The sequence below is a fragment of the Myodes glareolus genome, chromosome 22 (assembly GCF_982192425.1).
Source record: "Myodes glareolus chromosome 22, mMyoGla1.1, whole genome shotgun sequence".
Classification (NCBI taxonomy): domain Eukaryota; kingdom Metazoa; phylum Chordata; class Mammalia; order Rodentia; family Cricetidae; genus Myodes; species Myodes glareolus.
The window spans coordinates 2,773,587-2,795,513 of NC_142047.1; the positions used below are offsets into that span (position 1 = coordinate 2,773,587).

The 21,927-nt window shown below is 41.4% G+C and overlaps 1 protein-coding gene across 7 annotated transcripts in view; it reads left to right on the forward strand.

Annotated features, from left to right (window-relative positions):
* Nucleotides 1-609: 609 nt before the first annotated feature.
* Nucleotides 610-21,927, forward strand: part of Hmgxb4 (HMG-box containing 4) — a 39,372-nt gene continuing 18,054 nt past the window's right edge. For 2 of the 7 annotated variants that reach the window (XM_085682113.2, XM_087900184.1), the window contains exons 1-5: nt 620-700; nt 5,707-5,810; nt 6,434-6,582; nt 6,688-6,766; nt 7,530-8,482. In XM_085682113.2, coding sequence (XP_085538239.2) covers nt 5,780-5,810; nt 6,434-6,582; nt 6,688-6,766; nt 7,530-8,482 — 1,212 coding nt within the window. In that variant the 5' untranslated portion in view covers nt 620-700; nt 5,707-5,779. Of the gene's footprint in view, nt 820-5,482; nt 5,811-6,433; nt 6,583-6,687; nt 6,767-6,873; nt 6,989-7,529; nt 8,483-21,927 lie in introns of those variants that run through there. The other 5 variants (XM_085682115.2, XM_085682114.2, XM_085682112.2 and 2 more) reach the window with 5 other exon arrangements.

Consider the following 21,927-nt stretch of genomic DNA (forward strand, 5'->3'; position numbering starts at 1 on the left):
ATCAGAAGACTTAAAGGCAAAAAGAGAACAAGGATACTATTAGGTGACCAGGAAGCCGGAGAATGTAGATAGGACTACGAATTTGTAAAAAAAGAATGCAAAACTAATTGTTTTTCTGATGTTGTCTGACATGGAGTTTTCAGGTATTTTGTTTGTTTGGTTGGGTTTTGCATGTTTTCAGGTGTTTTTGTTTTGTACGTGGTAGAGAGGAGCATATAAATGTAACTAATTGTGAACCTGTAAGATCCAAAGTGAAGCTCCACACTTTTGGAACGGCTGTTCTATTTTCATAGATGGCCAGGGAGCTGTAAAGACTTTTTTAAGAGATGGTCAGGGAAGGTGTTTGAATGATTGAGTCAATCTAATTGCCTTGGTATTTTTTTATTTGTGATTTCTTTGTAGGAAGGTGATTTTTTTTTTTTTTACTAAAAACTGATTAGAAGACTTGGGAAGTGATATGTTGAGAGCGATTTTTAGCCCAAACTCAGCACTGAGCTTATTCTCAAATGCTACCGCGACCGCGCTCAGCGAGTGTCATTCGATGCACTCGACGCTCTGCCACCGGCGCGATAGCCGCGCTGCAGTAGGAGTCTGCGCTCTGGGCTCGACTGAGGCTCCCTGGTCGCTCGCGCTTTCTCTCCTTCTCCAAGATGGCGGCGGGCGGCGTCGCTGAGGCGGGATCCGAGCGAGTCGAGTGAAGGTAGCGGCGAGCGGAGCCCCCACCAGGACGGGCCGGACCCCCACCCCGTGGCGGCAACGGCCCCGCCCGGCCTCCGCCCACCGCTCAGGCCCCGCGACACCGTCCCGGAGGCGCCCCAGGTCCGCTACGGCCTAGCTCGGGGACCAAGCCGGGGACTGGAGTAGCGGCCGTAGCCGCCCCGGCGTAGGGGCTGGAGCGGGCCGCAGGAGGAAGGCGGCGGGAGCTGTTCAAACGGGGAAGGCGGGAAAGCTGCGGGGCCGGGAGGGGGCGTGCGGCCGCCCCGGGGACCCGCGGCCCGCGCCGCCCCTCCCCCTGCGCCGCCGTCTGGGCGCTCCGGGGCGCCGGAGGCCGCCAGGACGCGGGAACCCGGGTCGGGCGGAGCGCGGCTGCGGGCCGGGGCGCGGGGTTGTCTGGGGCTGTCAGGAGAGGTCCCGGGGCGGAAGGGAGGGCTGGGCGCGCGGCGAGCCGGGCAGGATGCGGGCAGCTCCCTGCGTCGCGCCGAGGTTTGTTGAAGTAGCTGTTGCAACAGACCTGCCGGGGTAACAGCGCGGACCCCGGAACGGTGGTCTTGGGGACTGTGCGGATAAACAATCTCGTATTGTATGTATTCTTTGCGTGCGACCCAGTTTGAGCATGCCTTAGTTGGAAGCTCCTCCATACAGGCCCATTTCTCCCACCAGAACCACTACTTGTAGATTCACTTTATTTTATGTCATAAAGAAGAGAACTGTCTACCACCCACCCCACCCCTCTTTCTAAGCTACTGGCCGATCCTATTCCTTTGTAGCAAAGTAAATTTTAAGAAACTACATCCGAAGTAAAGCCTGTTGATTGCACATGGCTTGTCAAAATTTGGATCGCTGGTCTTGTGGAACTGTGTGTTGTCAGCCAATCTGTGCAGTGGTCGTGGTTCCGCTTAATTGCATTGCAATGAGAAGATTCAATGCGCATTCCTGGCTGTGGAGATCTCTGCAGGTTCCAAAGCTGGCAGGGACTGGGAGTGCTGCATAGGTAGGTCCTTGGAAAAGGGTGTGGCAAGAATTCGGAGATATTAGTGATGGAAGGAAACTCACTGAAATAAGAAGAATTCACCTGCGCTGTCTGTCCTAAAGTAACAACAAAATTTCAGAAACTGTAACTAGCTGGATGTGTTTCTTCCTTTGCCTGCTCGGACTGGCAATCTTGAGTTCCTGAAACAGCCATGGAGAAAACTCCCGCCTGGAGGAGACCTTCCATGCCAAGTTTACTGGGTGGATTTTATTTATTCTTTTTCAATTCTCCTATCTATTCTGGGATGACGATACATGTTAGTGATTGCTGGAACTAAGATTACCTCCAAAAAATTATTTTCTGGAACTTCTTTTCATAGTTAGTTTGAGCTTCCAAAATAACAAAATACGACCTCTGAAGATTTTTTTTCATAATTACTTGGTTATCCAAAAAGCCCGTGCCTGAAGGTTGACTTGCAGTTTTACTTTCAAGTGGAACAGCAACCTGCTTCTTTTTCAAATCCTGAAGAAAAACCTCAGAAGAGCCACTTAACAATTTTCAAGTTTCCTAAGCATTCACTATTTATAATGGCATAAACAGTATTAAATAATGAACGTTTATTTTTACTGTGTTGTCATTTCTCTGCACACTAGGCAAACACTAGCTTTAAAACTATCCTGCCTCATGAAGTTGACAACATCGAATATTGTAAACTCCAAAATTATGGAATTCAAGAGAATGGGTTTTAGTTCCTATTTTATGTTTGCCAACATTTAATGTACCTGTTTTCTGATATGAAAATCAAACCTAAATCTTTTCTCGTCCTCATTGACCCTCCCAGTTTGCTTCCTACCCCTGAACCCTCAATTTATCTTGGATATTATTTGAGACTTGGAAGGAATATCAGGGGTTCATCTAATCTTGTATAAATGTTGCCTGAACTCTGCTCCCTTTCACACTGCTGCTTGAGACATTTTCCCCCTGGTACTGTGTTTCTCTAGTGATTCAGCTACCTGTGAACCCTCAGCCACGATTCAGGGCCTGTCCGTCTACACAGCCTATGAACTAGTCCATGGTATTTCTCAAGTTCTGGACTGCCTCACATATTGGTGAATTGGACTTGTGTTCAGGGCTCACTTATTTTTTCCATAAACATTTGGTTTTATATCCTGTAAAATGTTCTTTAGTTTTTTTGAGAAAGTTCCAATAGCAGGCCTAACCCTACTACATAAAGCCAGCCATATGTGTTAAGTTGCCCTCAGGAGCATTTCCTAGTTCTATGTTCCTTTCAACATCTTTTTAAAAATCTACTAGTTTTTCACAGCAGTCAGAAAAATAACTTTTTCATGTATAGTTAAAAACCCAGTCCCCTTCCCAATAATAAGACATGACTTAATTCTATTCAGTATTCTCAAGGGGAAAGCCTACACCTGAGTCTCTGAGCCTACCTTTACCTACATTTACAAGTCTATTGGTGTTGACCAAGGACTGATGGCTATATTATAAGGTTAAGTAAGAGTGTTATTGAAATTTGTGGGCAAGGAGCATTGTTTCTCAGGAATTATGTGCCAAAATTTATCTGGTGTGAAAAGCCCAAAATTGCACTTCAAGCTATTCTACTTGGTATCAGTCTGTGAAAGGCAAGGTGACCTGTATGGCTTTCTAATAAACTTGTCATTCTGTATTAGTGAGAAGATTGCCATTGTTTGAGACAGGATCTCTCTAAATAGCTCTGACTGCCCTAGAACTCACTATGTAGACCAGGCTGGCCTCAAATACACAGATCTACTTGCCTCTCCCTTCTGAATGCTGGCATTAAAGGTGTGCACCACCTGGCGATAATTGCCCTTTTTAAAAGAATGAATCTCGTTCCCAGAGACCCACCTTCACTCCCTTTTAAGCCCTCACCAATGTGTGGGAAGCGAAGGACAGTATCTAATTAAGAAACTTGAATAAATGCCCGAACAGGAAAAACTGACTGAATGTCTCTTCACATTCTTACATGAGGCCTGACTCTACATTCTCACCCTTTATTTCATGTAAAGGCCCTTTGAGCAAGCAGTGTGCAGTGCAGACTCTGAATAATCCAGTTCATGTTGTTTGCTCACTCTGGGTTCCCTTACCTGGAGCAAATGCATTGTTCGCTTCACATTTTCTATTGCTTAGACTTAGAAAACCTTGGCAACGCTTTTCCTCTTTGTGTTTTCAACTTTGGCCTAGCTGTGCATCGTATTTATGTGGCTTTAGAGCAAAAAAAAAAAAAAAATTATTGTTTTGTTTTTGAGACAGTATGGTCTCACTTTGAAGCCCTGGTCAGCCTGGAACTCATGTAGACCATACTGGACTGGGATTAAAGGGGTTAAAGGCGTTCACCACCACACTTCACTAAATAAAAATTCTGAATTGTTAAATTTTGAAACTTTCCCCTGTTAATCCAGTTAATGTTTCTATTCCCCAAAATATATGCTGTTTTCTCCACACCAAGCTAAGGGGCTTAGTCATGTGTAATCCTCAATAATGAGTAGTCCTAAATCCATTTATAATAATGAACATAAAAATAAAATTAAATTGCCAATTAGATTAACTTTTAAGCATTTGACTAACTGAAAACATTTTCAAAATAATTATTTTAAATATTTTGCAAAGAAGTGAGTTCTGGGCCAACCAGAGCTACATAGTGAGGCCCTATCTCAAACCAAAAAAGAAAGAAAGAAAGGAAGGAAAGAATTCTGCAAATATTTTCTGTCCTAAAGGTAATTTAAGGATTTTACTTTACAATACAGTCTGTAACTCTGCCACCTTCAAAGTCAATGTGGACATCTAAACTTGACTGTCCCAAAATGCTTTATAGCAGTGGTGCTCAACCTTCCTATTGCTGTGACCCTTCAGTACAGTTCCCATGTTATGGTGATTTATAACCATAAAATTATTTTCATTGTTACTTCATAACTGTGATCTTGCCCCTGGCATGAATCATAGTGTAAATCTCTGTGTTTTCTGGTGGTCTTATATGACCCCTGTGAAAGAATTGTTTGACCCCCCCCCAAAGGGGTCACAACCCACAAGTTAAGAACTACTGCTTTACCAGGTGTGTGGCACATGCCTTTAATCTCAGTCCTCAGGAGACAAAGGCAGGCAGATCTCTGTGAGAACTATGTAAAATGACACGCACCTTTAATCCCAGTGCTCAATAGACAGAGGCAGGTGGATCTCTGAACTCCAGACCAGTCTGGTCTACATAGTGAGTTCTGGACCAGCCAGGGTTACATAAGGAGACGCCTGTCTCAACAAAATCCAGTACTTAGAACTTTTAAATTATAGTGCTTATAAATTAGTGAAAATCTTAATCATAATTTCATCATCAATAGATAAATGGCAATTCTCCATCCTACTTTCTAGCCTTAAAAAAACTTGCTAGTGTTGGAAGTTTCCATATAGCCAACAAATGTGAGAAGTATGCCCATTTTCATACTTCAGTGAACTTGAACAAGTTCATAAAGCCCAGCAGAATGCAAAGCTTTAAAATTATTAATATCTGTATGTATTCTGTTTAAATTACGACACAACGGATTCTATTGGCTCACCAGTCTCATGAATAGGATTTTGTGGTCCTTTGGCATTTGATATTCTCTGTCTTCCTAAGCATCTGGCTTCATCTGTGCATCCTGTGACCATGGTTGAACCCTTGCCTCTGACTTAATGTCAGTTTCCACCCTGTCTCAGTGTCATTAGTTCTGTTGGCATTCCAGAAATTCTCCTTAATTTTGGAAGTTTTTTAGTCTAAGAAGTATTCTATATATTCTTCATATGTCAACTTTGATACATGAATTAAATCCAGTTAAGCTTAGCATCCTCTCTGCAAGTTCAACTCCAATATATGCACAGACTGTGGAGGTGACAAGACACTCCTGTGTTCCTTCCAGTCAGCCCTTGGATTACTTGGAATTTCCACCTGGAAGGTTGCTTCTCCACAGTGATTTCACATTACAGGAAGGTTTTCCTTCTTTGTTTCTCAGACCTTGTCCTGTAGACGGGAAGGAGCCAGGACACAGTGACACAACACATTCTCAAAGGCCCTGCAGGACCACCATGGCTTATGATGACTCCATGAAGAAAGAAGGTATGACCCCTTACTCAGAAGCATTCCAAAGGGCATAACCTCTTCATTCCCTGCAGTCCATGGATGTAGAGACCAAGACTGGGCACCACAGCCTAGACCAAGTGATGCTCCAGAGTACTGTTTGAGACACAGCCTCCATCATTCCCAGACTGGGCCCATGGAAGTGAAAATCAGGACAGGGGTTCCTATACCAGAGTCTGAAATAAGAGTCTTTTAGTTTATTGGGGTGATCCCCACAGCACTCTTAGTCCTTGCCAGCTCCAGTGTGCATGAGTCTGGGACTAGGAATCTCACACTGGACTCCCACAGAGCAGCACAGCACATGAATCCTTACCCTTTTCAGCCTTCCCTCGCAAGTCTGTGTCTACCTGCCAAATCACTACTAAGAAACCATATCTGAGGATGCACAATGAACGTTTGCATAACATGGAAACATTGTGTTTTCAGGTTTGAGTTTTGTGTTTGAAGCCAGGTCATCAGAAGTCGTCTTGGCATTCTGGGGTTAGCCGTGAATTTCACTGGCTGCACTGAGATGTAACTTGAACTTGGAAATGGGACTGTTGCATTTATGTTTCTTACGTACTTTAGTCATTTCCATTTCTAAATGAACCTGTGCTTCCCAGATTGCTTTGATGGTGATCACAGCTTTGAGGACATAGGACTTGCAGCTGGCCGAAGCCAACGAGAAAAGAAACGGTCTTACAAAGACTTCTTAAGGGAAGAAGAAGAGGTTGCTGCACAGGTCAGGAGTTCCTCCAAGAAGAAGTCAAAGGTCAGTTCCAGGTGTCTTTTCAAAGCCAGGATCCCAGGAGAGCAGCTCCAAACCGTTACCTTGCCATCTTATTGCTCGCCAATTCTTCTTCCTCTTTAACCACAGGACAGTGAATTGTTCTTCTTGGGGACGGACACACACAGGAAGAAGAGGAAGTACTCCCCTGATGATTACTACTATGGAGGTGAGAATGGGAATGGGCTGCAGGTGGGATATGCGCATCTCTGGTTCTTGGAGTCGGGGTAGGGGAAGGGATCCCAGATATTGCTGACTCAGTGGCCTATTTAACAGGACAGTGGTTCTTGTTCTGAGTGCCGATAAACCAGTGTGAAGGAGGAGAGAGGTGGAGGGCTGGTATTTTGGAGGATTCAGCATAGAAGAACAGTCTTCATTTGTGATAAACAAGGTACCAGGTTCCTTCTCCCCTGAATCATTCACTTATCTGTGCCATTGTTATTTAGCATCCCTTTGCCAAATGCAATCCTTGGGCCCTCTGCATATCTATGGGGCATTTCTCAGACAGCATATATCCACGCACAAAACCCATTTTCTTAGCTGTGCTCTACATGTAGCTGATGAGACTAACCTCTCACTAGAATGAGTTTGTCCTCAGCACAAGAACCAGTGACACTCCATCTGCAAGCTAATCTAGATTGTAACTACCCTTAATCCCACAGCTCTATTCCATGTATGCTTTCTCTGTCTCTTGTGAAGACTCAAGGAAGAGAATCAGCTTTAGCAGCAAGAATGGTCTCGAGAGCCAAAGACTGAATCCACCACGCCAAGAAGTACACGGGGGTTCTGAATGTTAGGAACGAAAGTACCTCCCTCCAAAATCGCTCCTATTAGCCTTTTCCTCATGCCAGTTGGGTGTTTTTGTTGAAAGAGGACACTTGCTAGAAGTTACTTCCAGTCCTGTTGACAGTACTTCTCTTGATTGTTTCTAGACTTTTCGTCTTTGGAATCATCACAGAAGAAAAAGAAAAAATCCAGCCCACAGTCTGCCGACACAGCAATGGACCTGTTGAAAGCCATCACCTCCCCATTGGCAGCAGGTGCCAAGTCCTCCAAGAAAGCAGGGGAGAAGTCCTCCAGTTCTTCAAGCCATTTGGAGAGCAGAAAGGAACACCATAAGAAAAAGGGCAACGGAAGCAGTGGGGAGCTATCCTTGGAGGATAGCAGTGCCCACAAACCCAAAAAAATGAAGCCACTTTATGTGAACACAGAGACACTGACTCTTCGGGAGCCTGATGGCTTAAAGATGAAACTTATTCTTTCACCAAAGGAGAAGGGAAGCAGTTCAGTGGAGGAGGAGGCTTTTCAGTACCCTGCCCAACAAACTTCTCTGAAAAAGTCCTCCAAGAAATTGGCTCGGGATGAGCAAGGTGCTTTACTCCTAGGACACGAGCTACAGAGCCTCCTGAAAACAGCCAGGAAGAAGCACAAGTCATCCTCAGACTCACATTCGTCTCCTGGCCCCGAAGGCTGTGGATCTGATGCCTCCCAGCTTCCAGAACCCCACAGTGCTAACCTCGATATTACAGGACTTGACCCGATGCTAGTAGACTCGGAGTCATCCTCTGGTGGGGAACTGGAAGCCGGTGAGCTGATCATAGATGATTCTTACCGGGAAATCAAGAAGAAGAAGAAGTCAAAGAAGAGCAAGAAGAAGAAGGACAAGGACAGACACAAGGAGAAGCGACACTCCCGTACCAAGAGAAGCTCAGGGCTGGCGGCAAGCACTGCCCGAGAGCATGGCACTGCTCGGGAGCATTTGGTGACACCCAGCCCTGCCCCCAGTATCCCCACCCTACCACTTCCTGCTCTCCACACAGATGGACATGGAGAGAAAAAAAAGAAAAAGGAAGAGAAGGACAGAGAGAGAGAGAGGGGAGAAAAGGTAAGGAGAAGAGGTCTTCATGAAACAGGTTTTCCCTGAGTTGGAAGTCACCTTAAGCCAAGTCATTGTTGATCTGATGGGGTGGCACAAAGAGTAAATTATTACCGATGGCCAGATTTGTCTGGGGCAAAAGTGGCAGCAGTGTAATTGTTCCTGGCTGTTCTCCCCAGTGTATTGATCAAACACCATCATTCTTAAAAGTCCTTGAAGCATCTGTACCCCATTTCTTTCCCTTAGCACCCACTGTCTGCCAGGGCAGTTGAGAAATGCGCTGAGGTATCCTTTTGGTCATCTTGGAGGAGATTTTCTAAACTGAAATGACCCATGGTTATGAACTGACAAATGGGTTACTGAGAACTGAGCCCGTGTCCTCTGTAAGAGCAGTCTGTGTTCTTAATGGCTTATCATCACTCCAGCCCAAGGCACAGTTCTTGTCCTTGGGGAACTCCTTGTCCATTGGAGAGATGGGAGTGAGAAATCAGTCACCTCACCACTTGGGAAGGTTTCCAGCAGATGTATTTTAGGAACTGGTAAAAACAGTTTGACCCTGTTATCAAATAATAGCTATTTTTGTTAGGAACTTGTAGACTCAGCTGGATGTGGTGGCCCATTCAGGTAACTCCAACACTAAGGAGGCTGAGGCAGGAGAACAGGAGACCAGCTTTGGTTGCAGGGGGTGGGAGATAGGGTGGGGGTGTTCAGGTCCCAAAAATGATGTGTGGAGGGAAAAGAGGGGAGGAGATGGTCTGAAGGTGAATCGTGATGGGGCTGCCCTTTTTTTTTTTTTTTAATTTTTCGAGATCGGGTTTCTGTGTTACAGTCCTGGCTGTCTCACTTAGTAGACCAGACTGACCTCGAACTCACTGAGATCTGCCTGCATCTGCCTCCCAAGTGCTGGGATTAAAGGTGTGTGCCACCATCACCCAGCAAGAATACACCATTTAAACTCTATAGTTATACAGAGGATTAAATGGGAGAAAAGAGATGTGTGAACTGAGGTGTACCTTGAGACCAGGGCTTGAGGACGCTATCATTGACCTTGACAGTAGGCACCAGCCTAGCAGTTACTGGAGGGCCATTCCTCTTGTAAGAGATAAGAATAATAATTTTTAGCAAGCAGAACTTCAAGCCCCTGAGGAAATGGAGAATTGTCTAAATGCCTGACCTTGGGAAAAGGACTTTTGGGGGGAGGGGGATCAGAAATTTCATTATAGAATATATTGTAGTTTTTTGTATGACTTAGTTTACCCAAATAGCTAAAGCTTAAAAGTGAGCAAAGATGGAGCTAGATAAAGTGTGAGCCTTAGTAGACCCTGAGAAGGCATAAATCAAATATACCATATTTATCGAGCATACATTACTCATCTAAATTCTGTGGCAGCATGGTGCTAGCTTGTGTGGGAATAGCAGTTATCATGCTATCTGGTTCCACAGTGGTGGGAATTTTTTTTTTCTTTAAACAATTTATTTTTACTTTATGTGCATTGGTGTTTTGCCTTCATATACGTCTGTGTGTCTGTGTGAGGGTGTCAGAGCCCCTGGAACTGGAGTTACAGACAGTTGTGAGCTGCTTTGTGGTTGCTGGGAATTGAACCCTGGTCCTCTGGAAGAGCAGTCTTAGCTGCTGAGCCATCTCTCCAGCCCCATGTGGTGGGAATTTTTTCCAAAGAATTATTTGGAGGCTTCTATTTTACACATTTTTATCCTTCACCAAGGCTTCACAAAATTTTCCAAAGGGACAGGCATAAGGGAACTCCCGTAACACATGGTGAGAATCATTAAAAATGAAAGAAAAATGGTACTGGAGAATTCTGATCCAAAAAGTTGAAATGCTGAAACTTTGTCAAGCAGTAATGAGGGAGGAAAAATAGTTCAAAGCCAGTGTAAACAAGACCAAAAATTAAAAAAGCAAAAAAACAGAAAAAGAAAAAATAAACTTATAAGCTCAGAAATAAAACATGGAAGTCTTATTATAATTGTATTCCATGAATGAATTAACTAGAGCTTTAATGGAAAAAGTTACAAATTTTTCTCTCAGTAACAGAAAGTACAAATAATTGTGTCATCTAGAAACAACTATTCCATTTTCTTTGTTTATATTTCTGCAAAGTAAAATATACAAAATCTGAAAGAAAAACTACTGAAAAAAAGGATAACCAACTATATTTAGAACTTGGGTGTCATTTGGTGGTGGAAGACTGGAACCCTAAAATCTGGGAAGCTGAAGCAGGGGAATTACAATTCCATACCCAGTCTGGGGTACATAAGACTCTGTTTTTTAATTAAAAAGAAAGAAAAGAAAGAAAGAAAAGAACCAGCTGGGCATTGTGATGCACATCTTTAATTCCAGCATTCAGGAGTTAGAAGTAGGTGGATCTCTATGAGTTCAAGGCCAACCTGGTCTACAAAGCTAGTTCCAGGACAGTAAGGGCTACACAGAAAAACCCTGTCTCCAAAACAAAAGAGGGAGGAAGGAGAGGAAAAAAGGAAGGAAGAAAAAAACAGAAAAGGCAGATGTGGTAACAGGCACTTGGAAAGAAGAGCAGGAGAATCAAGTTTAAGGCTAGCTTATGTTGCTACACAGGAAGACTGTCTCAAAGTTTAAGATAAAGTGAAAATAATTTGGGAATGAGAATTTTATCTCTGTCTATAAAGAGTAGGTTGTAAGTTATTTTCTCCACCATCCAGTGTGTGTATGTAAAAGCCATACCTTGGATCATATGAGCACAGATCTGGATATGGTAGGTTTTTGTTTGTTTATTTGCAAATTGTTTGATGAAATCCAGGTTGATACTCTGTGTATGATTTTATTAAGCGCTGCTGGCCTTGCACTTGAGATAATCTTTCTACCCACCTCAGGAGTGCTGGGATTATAGATGTGTACCACCATGGCCAGATTCAACTTGTATGTCATTAACTTGAATTGGACATTCATTTTCAATGATTTTTCCTTGTCTTCTTTTACTATAATAATTGATTGACCACACTGCGAGATAGCGAGGTCATCACTGACCTACTGACCTTTTTTATTTTTTTTTCTTACATAAAAATTACATAGGGCAAAATGCTCATTTGGAAAGTAAACCATTTTATGAATTTTTTGACAAATGCACAGACTCACCTTTAAGCTAACTAGACATCACCATCATTCCTGAGAGTTCCTTCACCCAGTGCCAAACTCCTTTCCTCACCTTGGCTTTTCCATTTCCTTCTTCTCTGTTAAATCTGACATCATCCTTGGTGCCTTTCTGTTATCTGTCAGGCAAGTGGGTATGTAGATAAAATAGTATTGAAAAATTAGAAAGGGGGGGCTGGAGAGATGGCTCAGAGGTTAAGAGCATTGCCTGCTCTTCCAAAGGTCCTGAGTTCAATTCCCAGCAACCACATGGTGGCTCACAACCATCTGTAATGAGGTCTGGTGCCCTCTTCTGGCCTGCAGGCATACACACAGACAGAATATTGTATACATAATAAATAAATAAATAAATATTAAAAAAAATTAGAAAGGGGTCAGAGTGTGGAGAATCTCTTAAATGAAAAAAAAGGCAGTTAACTGGTTTCTAAGGCACGCATTGGTATGTTCTCTGGCAGTTTGACGATGAAATGGCAGAGCTGTACAAGAACAGGTGAATTAGGATGGAACAGCTCGCAGATAGGGATCGCAGGAGTGGAGGACACTGATGGAACCCTGGGGGAAGAGAAGGGATAGATTCAGGAAACTGAAGGAATAAGATCTTACAAGTGGGAAGCTGCAAATAGCTGAAGTATAAAGTGGGAAATAGTTTTATTTTGAATGGAATCATTTATCAACAGATGTTTATGATGTATATATAATATTTTTTAAACATGGGTGTAGACATAGAATTCCCTATGAAATTTAAAATGTATCTTTTCCTGAACTTTTGTATAAAAAACTAACTGTCCTCAGGGGAAGTGGCTGGAAGAGTAAAGGAAGCCACTTGTCCCCAAGCTTAAACAAGCTGAGTTTGATCTCTGAGGACCAGAGGGTAGAAGAGAGCTGCCTCCTGCAGGCTTTCCTGTGACCTCTCTACTGCAGCACTGTCGTGCACATCCACATACATGGTCAATAAATGCATGTCTGAAAAGGGAAATCTAAATCAGGGAGGGGGCTGGTTAGCACACTAGAATCTCTTGCAGGGAACTTGTGCTTGGTTCCCAGTATCCTTACCTAGGTGGCTCCAGCACAGGGAATCTGACATCTTCTGGAGACTTTGTGTACCTGCACATGCACACGTACACATACACATAAAAAAGGTAAGTTGAGGGAAAAGTTCATCCAGAAATAGAAAAGGTGCTTTGGGTATGCTCCCTCAGTCTGAAATGGGTGGACACTGGGTAGGAGTGCTAAAACTTCAGTGACCTACTTCACCTTAGATTCTGTGGTGGACTATAGGAAGAATAAAGATGAGAAGAATAGTTAGTTTGACAGATGGTAATTTTCATTGAGATTTTGAGAAACAAGCATCAGGATATTTAACATAGGTGAGTGGGTCCTTAGAAGTGGGGTCAGGCCAGAAATGACTCAGCTGGTACAGTTGCTTATGGAGGAACCTGACAACCCGAGTTCGACCCAAGGGGCAGGGGTTGGGTGGAAAGAGAGAAATGACACACACAGCTTGTCTTCTGACTTTCATGTACACAGCAGGACATACATTATCCCCCAGATAAATGTAACTTAAAAATTTATTTTGACAACAGAAGCTGTGTAATGTTAGACAAGTTCTGTAACTTGTGAAGGGTAACAGCTGTACTTCACGTAGGGCTGTTGAGGATTATTAAATAAAATGATTCGTGCAAACTCCCTTGGGGTCTGCCTTGGGTATGCTTTAGGTGTTTTAAGGGGGTGTTGCTGCCTCAGTGACAAGCCTTAGGTGTGTTAGGAGCTACTATCTCAAGGTCATTTCCAGACTCAGCAGCTCCTACATTTCTTTGGGTCATGATGGTGCCTATAAAAAAGGTTGTTTTCTGGGATTGCTATGATAAAAATCAAAACAAGTACTACATCGAAAGCTTCAAGGAAAGGGCTCAGGACACAGTTCAGTGTAACAGTCTTTTTCATTCTCAAAAACTTTAGGTTCGGGCTGGAGAGATGGCTCAGAGGTTAAGAGCATTGCTTGCTCTTCCAAAGGTACTGAGTTCGATTCCCAGCAACCACACGTAGCTCACAACCATCTGAAAGGGGGTCTGGTGCCCTCTTCTGGCCTACAGCCTTACACACAGACTATTGTATATATAATTAATAAATAAATATTTTAAAAAAACCTTTAGGTTCAACCCCTAGCACTGCGGAAAAACACTTAAACATTGAGAACCAGGAACCTTTAGGAACTTCGTCTTTGCTATAGCTTGCTTTATGGCTAGCTTTCAGTAAATGCTAGTTGTTAAAATATCATCCAGTCAGGGAGCAATGGAATGCATAACCCAGAATTTGGGAAAATAGTTGAAACTAGAATAAAAACCAGGTGATTATGTGCAGAAAGTTAGTATATGAATAGGAAAGAAGAGATGCCATTAGCCTGGTAAGTACTTATAACTTACTTTGAGTCCTGCTTTCTATGAAATAGCAGAGAAGTTGTATAATAATGTCTTGATTTCCAATTAAGGCTAATCACATTAGGATAGAAGTTTTCTTTTAAAAAACTTATTAATAGTCATTTATTTATTTGTCTGGGGGGGACAGGAAGGTGGAGGGTCCCATCATACTTATTGATCCACTGATAACTAAATTCTAAGATACAGTTAACCTAGGATAGTGCTGTATAAGTTGTTCCTCTGGCTAAACCAAGGCTGAATAACAGGAATAAATGGTAAGAATTACTATCTGTTTACTTACTGCATGTGCCAGGCTTTCTTTTTATCTATCAGTCATCGGTCATGATTGATCAGGATCATCAACACAGATGCCTTAACTCTGCCTATAATCCTTCCACTATACATAAAACTTTTGTGCATGGCTACTGAGCACCTTATTTTAGTGTTGTGTTTTCTTCTATTTTTGCTGTGCTAGGAAACCAAACCCAAGACACATACATTCAGAATACAACTCAGCTCTGTAGATGTCGGTTGTCACCTTTGTTCTGCAGAAACCTAAAATCTACTTTGAAAACCGCTTAATCACTCATTTTATATATTGGGTTAAGCATAGAGACTTTGTTTTATTTTGTTTTTGAGACAAGGTTTCTCACTAGCTATGGAGTCAGTCCTGGAACTCGCTCTGTAGACCAGGCTAGCACGTTACTACTTGCAGCTACTCTGCAAACCCCCAACTTTAAGATTCATAACCTTTGTTTTGTCTTAACCCCATGATGTTTCATTGTTGAAACTGACTCTTAAATTACCATCACGAAGAGGGATTTTCATCAGTTTCTTGGTTGTGTGAACCAAAAAAAGTTCAACAGGATTTTTAAACAAGATCAAGAAGCTGGTTTTTGAAACCTCCTATTGTGATTTACTTCATCAAATACCAAACCACTTCTGCCTGTAACGTTGTACCTAAGGATATTTAGTGAGTTTGCTTGTTACAAGTACTTTGTTTCTGGTAACTTAGTATCCAAGTTTTGAGAGTGTTACCATTTTATGGACTCAGTACCTGTATCCATCTTTGATTTGCTTACCATCTCTTAAGTTTGCTTTGTTAGCAACCCCTGGGAGGATTGCCTGTTTTTGCATTTAGGTCTCATACAACCATTTTGTGTGGGAGAATATCATCCACCTTTCCTACATTTCTAACTGCTTGTGCTGTAGAAAATGCTCAGCCCTTCACTTGGAAATCTGAACTTTAGGTCCACAGACTGGATGTACATCTTACACAATGGCTAGGTTCCAAATCAGCATGTCAGTTTCATGTAGTAGGTAGAACTTCCTGTCAGAACCCCTTGGGAAGGCTTCACTTTGAAGATAAGTAGATCCTCGGCCTACAGAATATCTCCTAATGTAGCCTAGTTTTCTTTTTGGTGCTATATGATGTCTATCATTGGCATAGGCTCAGGAGCCTTAGTTTTGTTTTATTTTAACTAGTTTATGTGTATAGGTATTTTCTTGACATTTATGTCTGTGCACCATTTGTATCCCTACTGCCCACAGAGGCCAGAATAAGGAATTAAGGACTTAATCAGTCAGGGTCCTCTGGCAGAATAGGCAGTGTTTTTAATGCTGAATTCTCCAGACCTCCCCACACACACCAATAATTCTACAAAATATAGATTCATAGGGTAGAATGAATGACAGGGTCTTCAGATTCTTCTCCCCAACCCCATATATCGTGTACAAATGCCCTGATACAGCCTGTGTGTGTGTGTGTGTGTTTTGTGCACGCATGCACACATGTGTTTCATGGCATATAAAAGGAAGGGTCTTAGTTAAGACACATTTAGGATTGAAGCTAGAGAGTTGCTCAGCAGTTAAGAGCACACACTTCCCTGCGGAGGACTTGAATTTGGCTCCCCCAACTGCTTATAACTTCAGCTCCAAGGAAGCAGACAACCTCTGTCCTCCAGGGGTACTCCACATACACAGACACATGTGCACATAATTTAAAATAAGTCTCCTAATTTAGGGATGTAAGACTCTTGCTAAGTAAATGAAGCCACTGAAACTCCCAGAGCCCCCCTACAACATTACAGTCTAGGTCACCCCACTTTTCCTTTATCCTCCCCACTTGAGCCTCCCATCCATCCTTCCATAATTTATTCTATTTGCTTTTCCTAATGAGATCTAGCTGTACCTGGATCTCTTACTCTGTCCCTAATCTCTGTGGTTCTATGGGCTGTAGCTTGATTATCATTGACTTAACAGCTAATACCCACATATGAGTAAACATGTACAATATTTATTTTTCTGGGTCTGAGACACCTCATGCAGAATGATTTTTTTTTCTAGTTCCATCCATTTATCTGTGAATTTCATGATGTGATATTTTTAATGACTGATAATACTCCATTGTGTAAATGGACCACATTTTCTTTATCCATTCTTCTATTGAGGGACATCCGGATTGTTTCCTGTTTCTGGATATTATGAATAGAGCCACAATGAACACGGTTGAACAAATATCTCTATGGTAAAATGAAATGTTCTTTGGGTGGTGTATAGCTAAAACTTGAGGTAAATCAATTCCCATCTTCCTAAAGAACCACCACATTGGCTTTCATCATGGCTGTACTAGTTTGCACTCCCACCAAATGGATGATTTTCCCCTTACTCCATATCTTCACCAGCATGAACTTTCACTTCTTTTATTGATCTTCACCATTCTGACAGGTTGAGATGAAATATAAAAGTAGCTTTTATTTGCATTTTCCTGATGACTAAGGATGTTGAATATTTCTTGAAGTGTTTCTCAGCCATTTGTGTTTCCTCTCTTGAGAATCTGTTAAGGTGTGTGCTCTATTTTTTAATTGGGTTATTTGTTTTCTTGATACTTTTTATTTTGAGTTCTTAATATATTTTGGATATTAGCCCCCTATTGGTCTCAGTTTCATTAAGTCCCACTTGAATAGCTGTTGATCTTAGTACCTGTGTTATCTGTGTTCTGTTCAGAAAGTCTTCTGTGCCAATGCATTCAAGGCCCCTACTTTCTCTTCTATCAGGTTCAGTGTACCTAGTTTTATGTTGAGGTCTTTGATACATTGGAGTTGCATTTTATACAGAATGATAAGTATGCTTCTATTTGGATTCTTTTGCATGTAGCTGTCCAGTTGACTAGCACCATTTGTTGAAGATGCTTTCTTTTTCCAGTGTGTGTTTATGGCTTCTTTATCAAATATCAGGTGTCCAAGGATTTTTGTCTGGGTCTTCAATTTGATTCCATTGATCAATGTTTCTTTGTGCCAGTACCATACTGTGTAATCACTATAGCTTTGTAGTACAACTTGAACTTGGGGATACTGATACCTCTCACAGTTCTTTTATCATTTGGAATTGTTGTGTTTTTTCTGGTTTTTGTGTGTGTGCATGTTCCCATATGAAGCTGAAAATTGGCCTTTCAAAATCTGTAAAGAATTATGTTGGAATATTGATGGAGGTTGCATTAAATTTATAGATTGCTTTTGGTAGGATGGCCATTTTTACTATATTAATCCTATCAATCTATGAACATGGGAGATCTTTCCACCTTTTGATATCTTCTTCAATTTCTTTCTTCTAAGACATTAAATTTTTTATCATACAAGTCTATTACTTGCTTGGTTAGAGTTACCCCCAAGATATTTTATATTATTGGAGGGTATTGTGAAAGGTCTTATTTCTCTGACTTCTTTCTCGGTCCATTTATCATTTGTATATAAGACTACTGATTTTTTGACTTAATCATGTATCCAGCGGTCTCACTGAATGTGTTTATCAGCTATAGGAGTTTCCTGGTGAAATTTGTAGGTGCTTTTGTATACTATCATATTATCTACCTATAAAGAAACTTTGGCTTCTTCCTTTCCAATTTGTAATCCCCTGATCTCCTTCAATTGTCTTATTGCCCTAGCTAAGACTTGAAGTTTTATTTTGTATAGGTATGCAAAGTATGGACAAACTTGTCTTGTTCCTGATTTTAGTGGAATTACCTTCTCTCCATTTCAGTTAATGTTGGCTATGAGTTTACTGCAAACTGCCCTTATTATGTTTAGGTATATCCCTAATATCTCCAGGAATTTTTTTTTATGAACTGTTGGATTTTGTCAAAGACCTTTTCTGCGTCTAATGAGATGATCATATGTTTTCTTCTTTCAGTATGTTATATGGTAGATAATTTGAGGAATATTGGCATGAATTCTTTGAAAGTATGGTAGAATTCTATCCTAAAGCCATCTAACTGTAGGCTTTTGTGGGGGCTTAATGATGGCTTCTGTTTCAGTAAATTAATTTTTTATCTCAATTTAACTTTGGTAGGTATTATGTATCAACAAAGTTAGCCATTTCTGTTAGATTTTAAAGTTGGTAGAGTACAGATTTTTAAAGTATGTTCTTATGATTCTCTGAATTTCCTCAGTGTCTGTTTTTGGCCTCCCTCTCATTTCTGATTTTGTTAATTTGAATATTCTCTTTCTGACTTTTAGTTAATTTGGATAGTGGTTTGTCAATTTTTTTCAAAAAAATAACTTTTTGTTTTATTGATTCTTTATATTGTTTTTGTTTGTTTCTATTTAATTGATTTCATCCCTGAGTTGATTATTTCTTGCTACCTACTCCTTTTGGATATGATTTCTTCTTTTTACTCTAGAGCTTTTAGGTGTGTTGTTAAGTTGTTAGTGTGAGATCTCTCCAATTTTTTTATGTAGGCATAGTGCTATGATCTTGCCTCTTAGAACTACTTTCATTGTCTCCCATAAATGTGTGTTATATTTTCATTCAATTCTAGACACTCTTTCATTTCTTTCTCTCTTTCATCTTTTCTTTGGTTTTTCAAAACAGGGTTTCTCTGTTTAACAGCACTGGCTGTCCTAGAACTTGCTCTGTAGACCAGAGTTGCCTCGAACTCACAGAGATCTGTGTGGCTCTGCCTCCTGAGTTCTAGAATTAAAGGCATGACCTGCCACCTCCTGCTTTTATTCATTTCTTTCTTAATTTCTGCCTTGACATATTTTTTGTTCAATAGTGAGTTGTTCAATTCCTATGAGTTTGTAACCTTTCTGTTGTTTCTGTTGTTGATACTTAGCTTTCATCCATGGTGGTCAGATAAGATGTAGGTTGTTATTTCAATTTTGTTGCATCTGTTGAGTCTTGTTTTATGTCCAAGTATATGGTCAGTATTGAAGAAGGTTTTATGTGGTGATGAAAGAACGTATATTCTTTTATGTTTGGGTGAAATATTCTGTAAATATGTTAAGACCATTTGATTTATAACATTAGTTAGGTCTAGCATTTCTTTGTCCAGTTTTTGACCAGATGACTTATCTGTTGGTAAGAGTCAGATATTAAAGTGTTCTACCATCAGTGTGTAGGGTCAATATGTGATTTGTAATAGTGGTTTTTTTTTTTTTATTAACTTGGGTGCCTGTCTTATTTAGAGTTTATATTGCTGTAAATAGACACCATGACCATGGCAGCTCTTATAAAGGAAAACATTTAATTTCAGGTGGATGAAAAGATTTTATGGCCCTGATAAACCTCTCTGCCAATGCAATAATCCAAATCAGACCAAATCAAACCGAATTAGGGAAAGCCCAGGTTTAATGGATGCCAGCACTCCCAGGTGGCCTTCCAGGAAAACCAGGAAACCACAGAGAGGGGAAAAGAAGACCAAGAAGACCATGTGTTAGGTCTCTGGGGGGCAGTTTAAATAGCCTGTGGGAGTGGTCTTGACCCTCTCTGGGGAGGGACCACTGTTAGACGTCCTTTCTCGGAGGTGGAGTCTGGAATGGAAAGTTCCACCCTAACATTTCAGACTCCCCAGACATAGGAATGCCAGGGGCTGGGGTGAAGCCTGGACCCAAACAGTGGTAGCCTACAGTTTCAGACATTTAGTTCATTATCATTATGGTGGGAGCATGGCAGCATGCAAGCAGACATGGTGCTGGAACTGGAGCTGCTACAAGTTGATATGCAAGCAGCAGGAAGTAGACTGTCTCACTGGGAGTGACTTGAGCATAGGAGACATCAAAACCCACCTCCACAGTGACACATTTCCTCCAGCAAGGCTGTATCTACTCCAACAAAACTATACCTCTTAATAGTGTCACTCCCTTTGGGGGCCATTTTCTTTTAAACCACTACAATGCCCCCTTGTGTTTGGTGCATAGGTGTTAAGAATTGCAGTGTCCTCTTGGTGAATTTTTCCTTTGAGTATGTAGTGTCCTTCCCTATCTCTTCTAATTATTTTTGGTTTGAAGTCTTATTTTGTCAGATATTAAAATGGCTATACCAGCTTGCTTCTTAGGTCTATTTGCTTGGAATATCTTTTTCCTTCCTTTTACCCTGAAGTGATGGCTATCCTTCATGTTAAGTTGTTTTTCTTAGTCAAGCAGTGGTGGCACACTCCTTTAATCCCAGTACTCAGGAGGCAGAGGCAGGCGGATTCTGTGATTTCGAGGCCAGCCTGATCTACAAGAGCTAGTTCCAGGACAGGCTCCAAAGCTATAGCAAAACCCTATCTTGTATGCAGCAGGATGGATCCTGTTTTCTCATCCATTCTTTTAGTCTGTGTCTTTTTATTGGGGAATTGAGACCATTGATTTTGAGAGCTATCAATGAAGAGTATTTGTTGATTCCTGTTACTTTCGGGGGAGGGGAAATGGAGGGTGGTGGACGTTACACTTCCTCTCTTTTAATTTGCTGGTTTGCTGGTCTAGGACTAATTATTCCCGGTGTTTTCTTGGGTGTGGTTAACCTCTTTATGTTGGAGTTTTCATTCTAGTGCCACCTTTAGAGCTGGAATAGTTACTGCTTAAATTTGTTTCTATCCTGGAATATCTTATTTCTTCCATCTATTGTGATTGAAAGTTTTGCTGGTCTGGCGTCTGCAGTCTCTTAGAGTATGTAGCATATCTGTCCAGGCTTTTAGAGTCTTCATTGAGAACTCAGGTGTAATTCCCGTAAGTCTGTGTGCGTTTTATCATTGATCTTCTATCATTGCAACTTTTAGTATTCTTTGTTCTGTATATTTAGTGCTTTGATTATTAGGTAATGGGGGGGGACTTTCTTTTCTGTTCTAATCTATTTGATGTTCTGTAAGCTTCTTATTGTTATCTCCTTTTTTATGTTAGGGAAATGATTTTATTGAAAATATTTTCCAGGCCTTTGGCCCAGGGTTTTTCTTCCTCTATTCCTGTTATTCTTAGATTTGGTTTCATAGTGTCCCAGATTTTCTGTTTTTAGGATTTAACATTTTCTTTGATATTTCTTCTTTTTGTTTGTTTGTTTGTTTTTGTTTTTGTTTTTTCGAGACAGGGTTTCTCTGTAGCTTTGGAGCCTGTCCTGGAACTAGCTCTTGTAGACCAGGCTGGCCTCGAACTCACAGAGATCCACCTGCCTCTGCCTCCCGAGTGCTGGGATTAAAGGCGTGCACCACCACCGCCCGGCTGATATTTCTTCTATTGTGTCTTTTATGCCTGAGATTCTTCTTTGTCTTTTGTTATGTTGGTGAGGCTTGCCTCTGTAGTTCCTGTTCAGATCCTAAATTTTTCATTTCCAGAATTTCCTCAGTTTGGATTTTCTTTATTATGTTTCTACTTTCAGGTCTTGAACTGTTTTATTTATTTCTTTTCACTGTTTGTTCTTTCATAGATTTCTTTTAAAGACCTCTGTCATTCATAAAGGCTGTTTTAAGGTCTTTTTCTTGTGTTTCAGCTATATGGGAATATTCAGGGCCTGCTGTGGTAGCATTCCTGGGCTCTCAGGAGACTTACCTTCCTGGCTGTTGTTGGTTGTTTTTACACAGGCATCTAGGCATCTGGGTTTGGGAAGATTGTAATTCTAGGTGCTGGCATCTGGTCTTG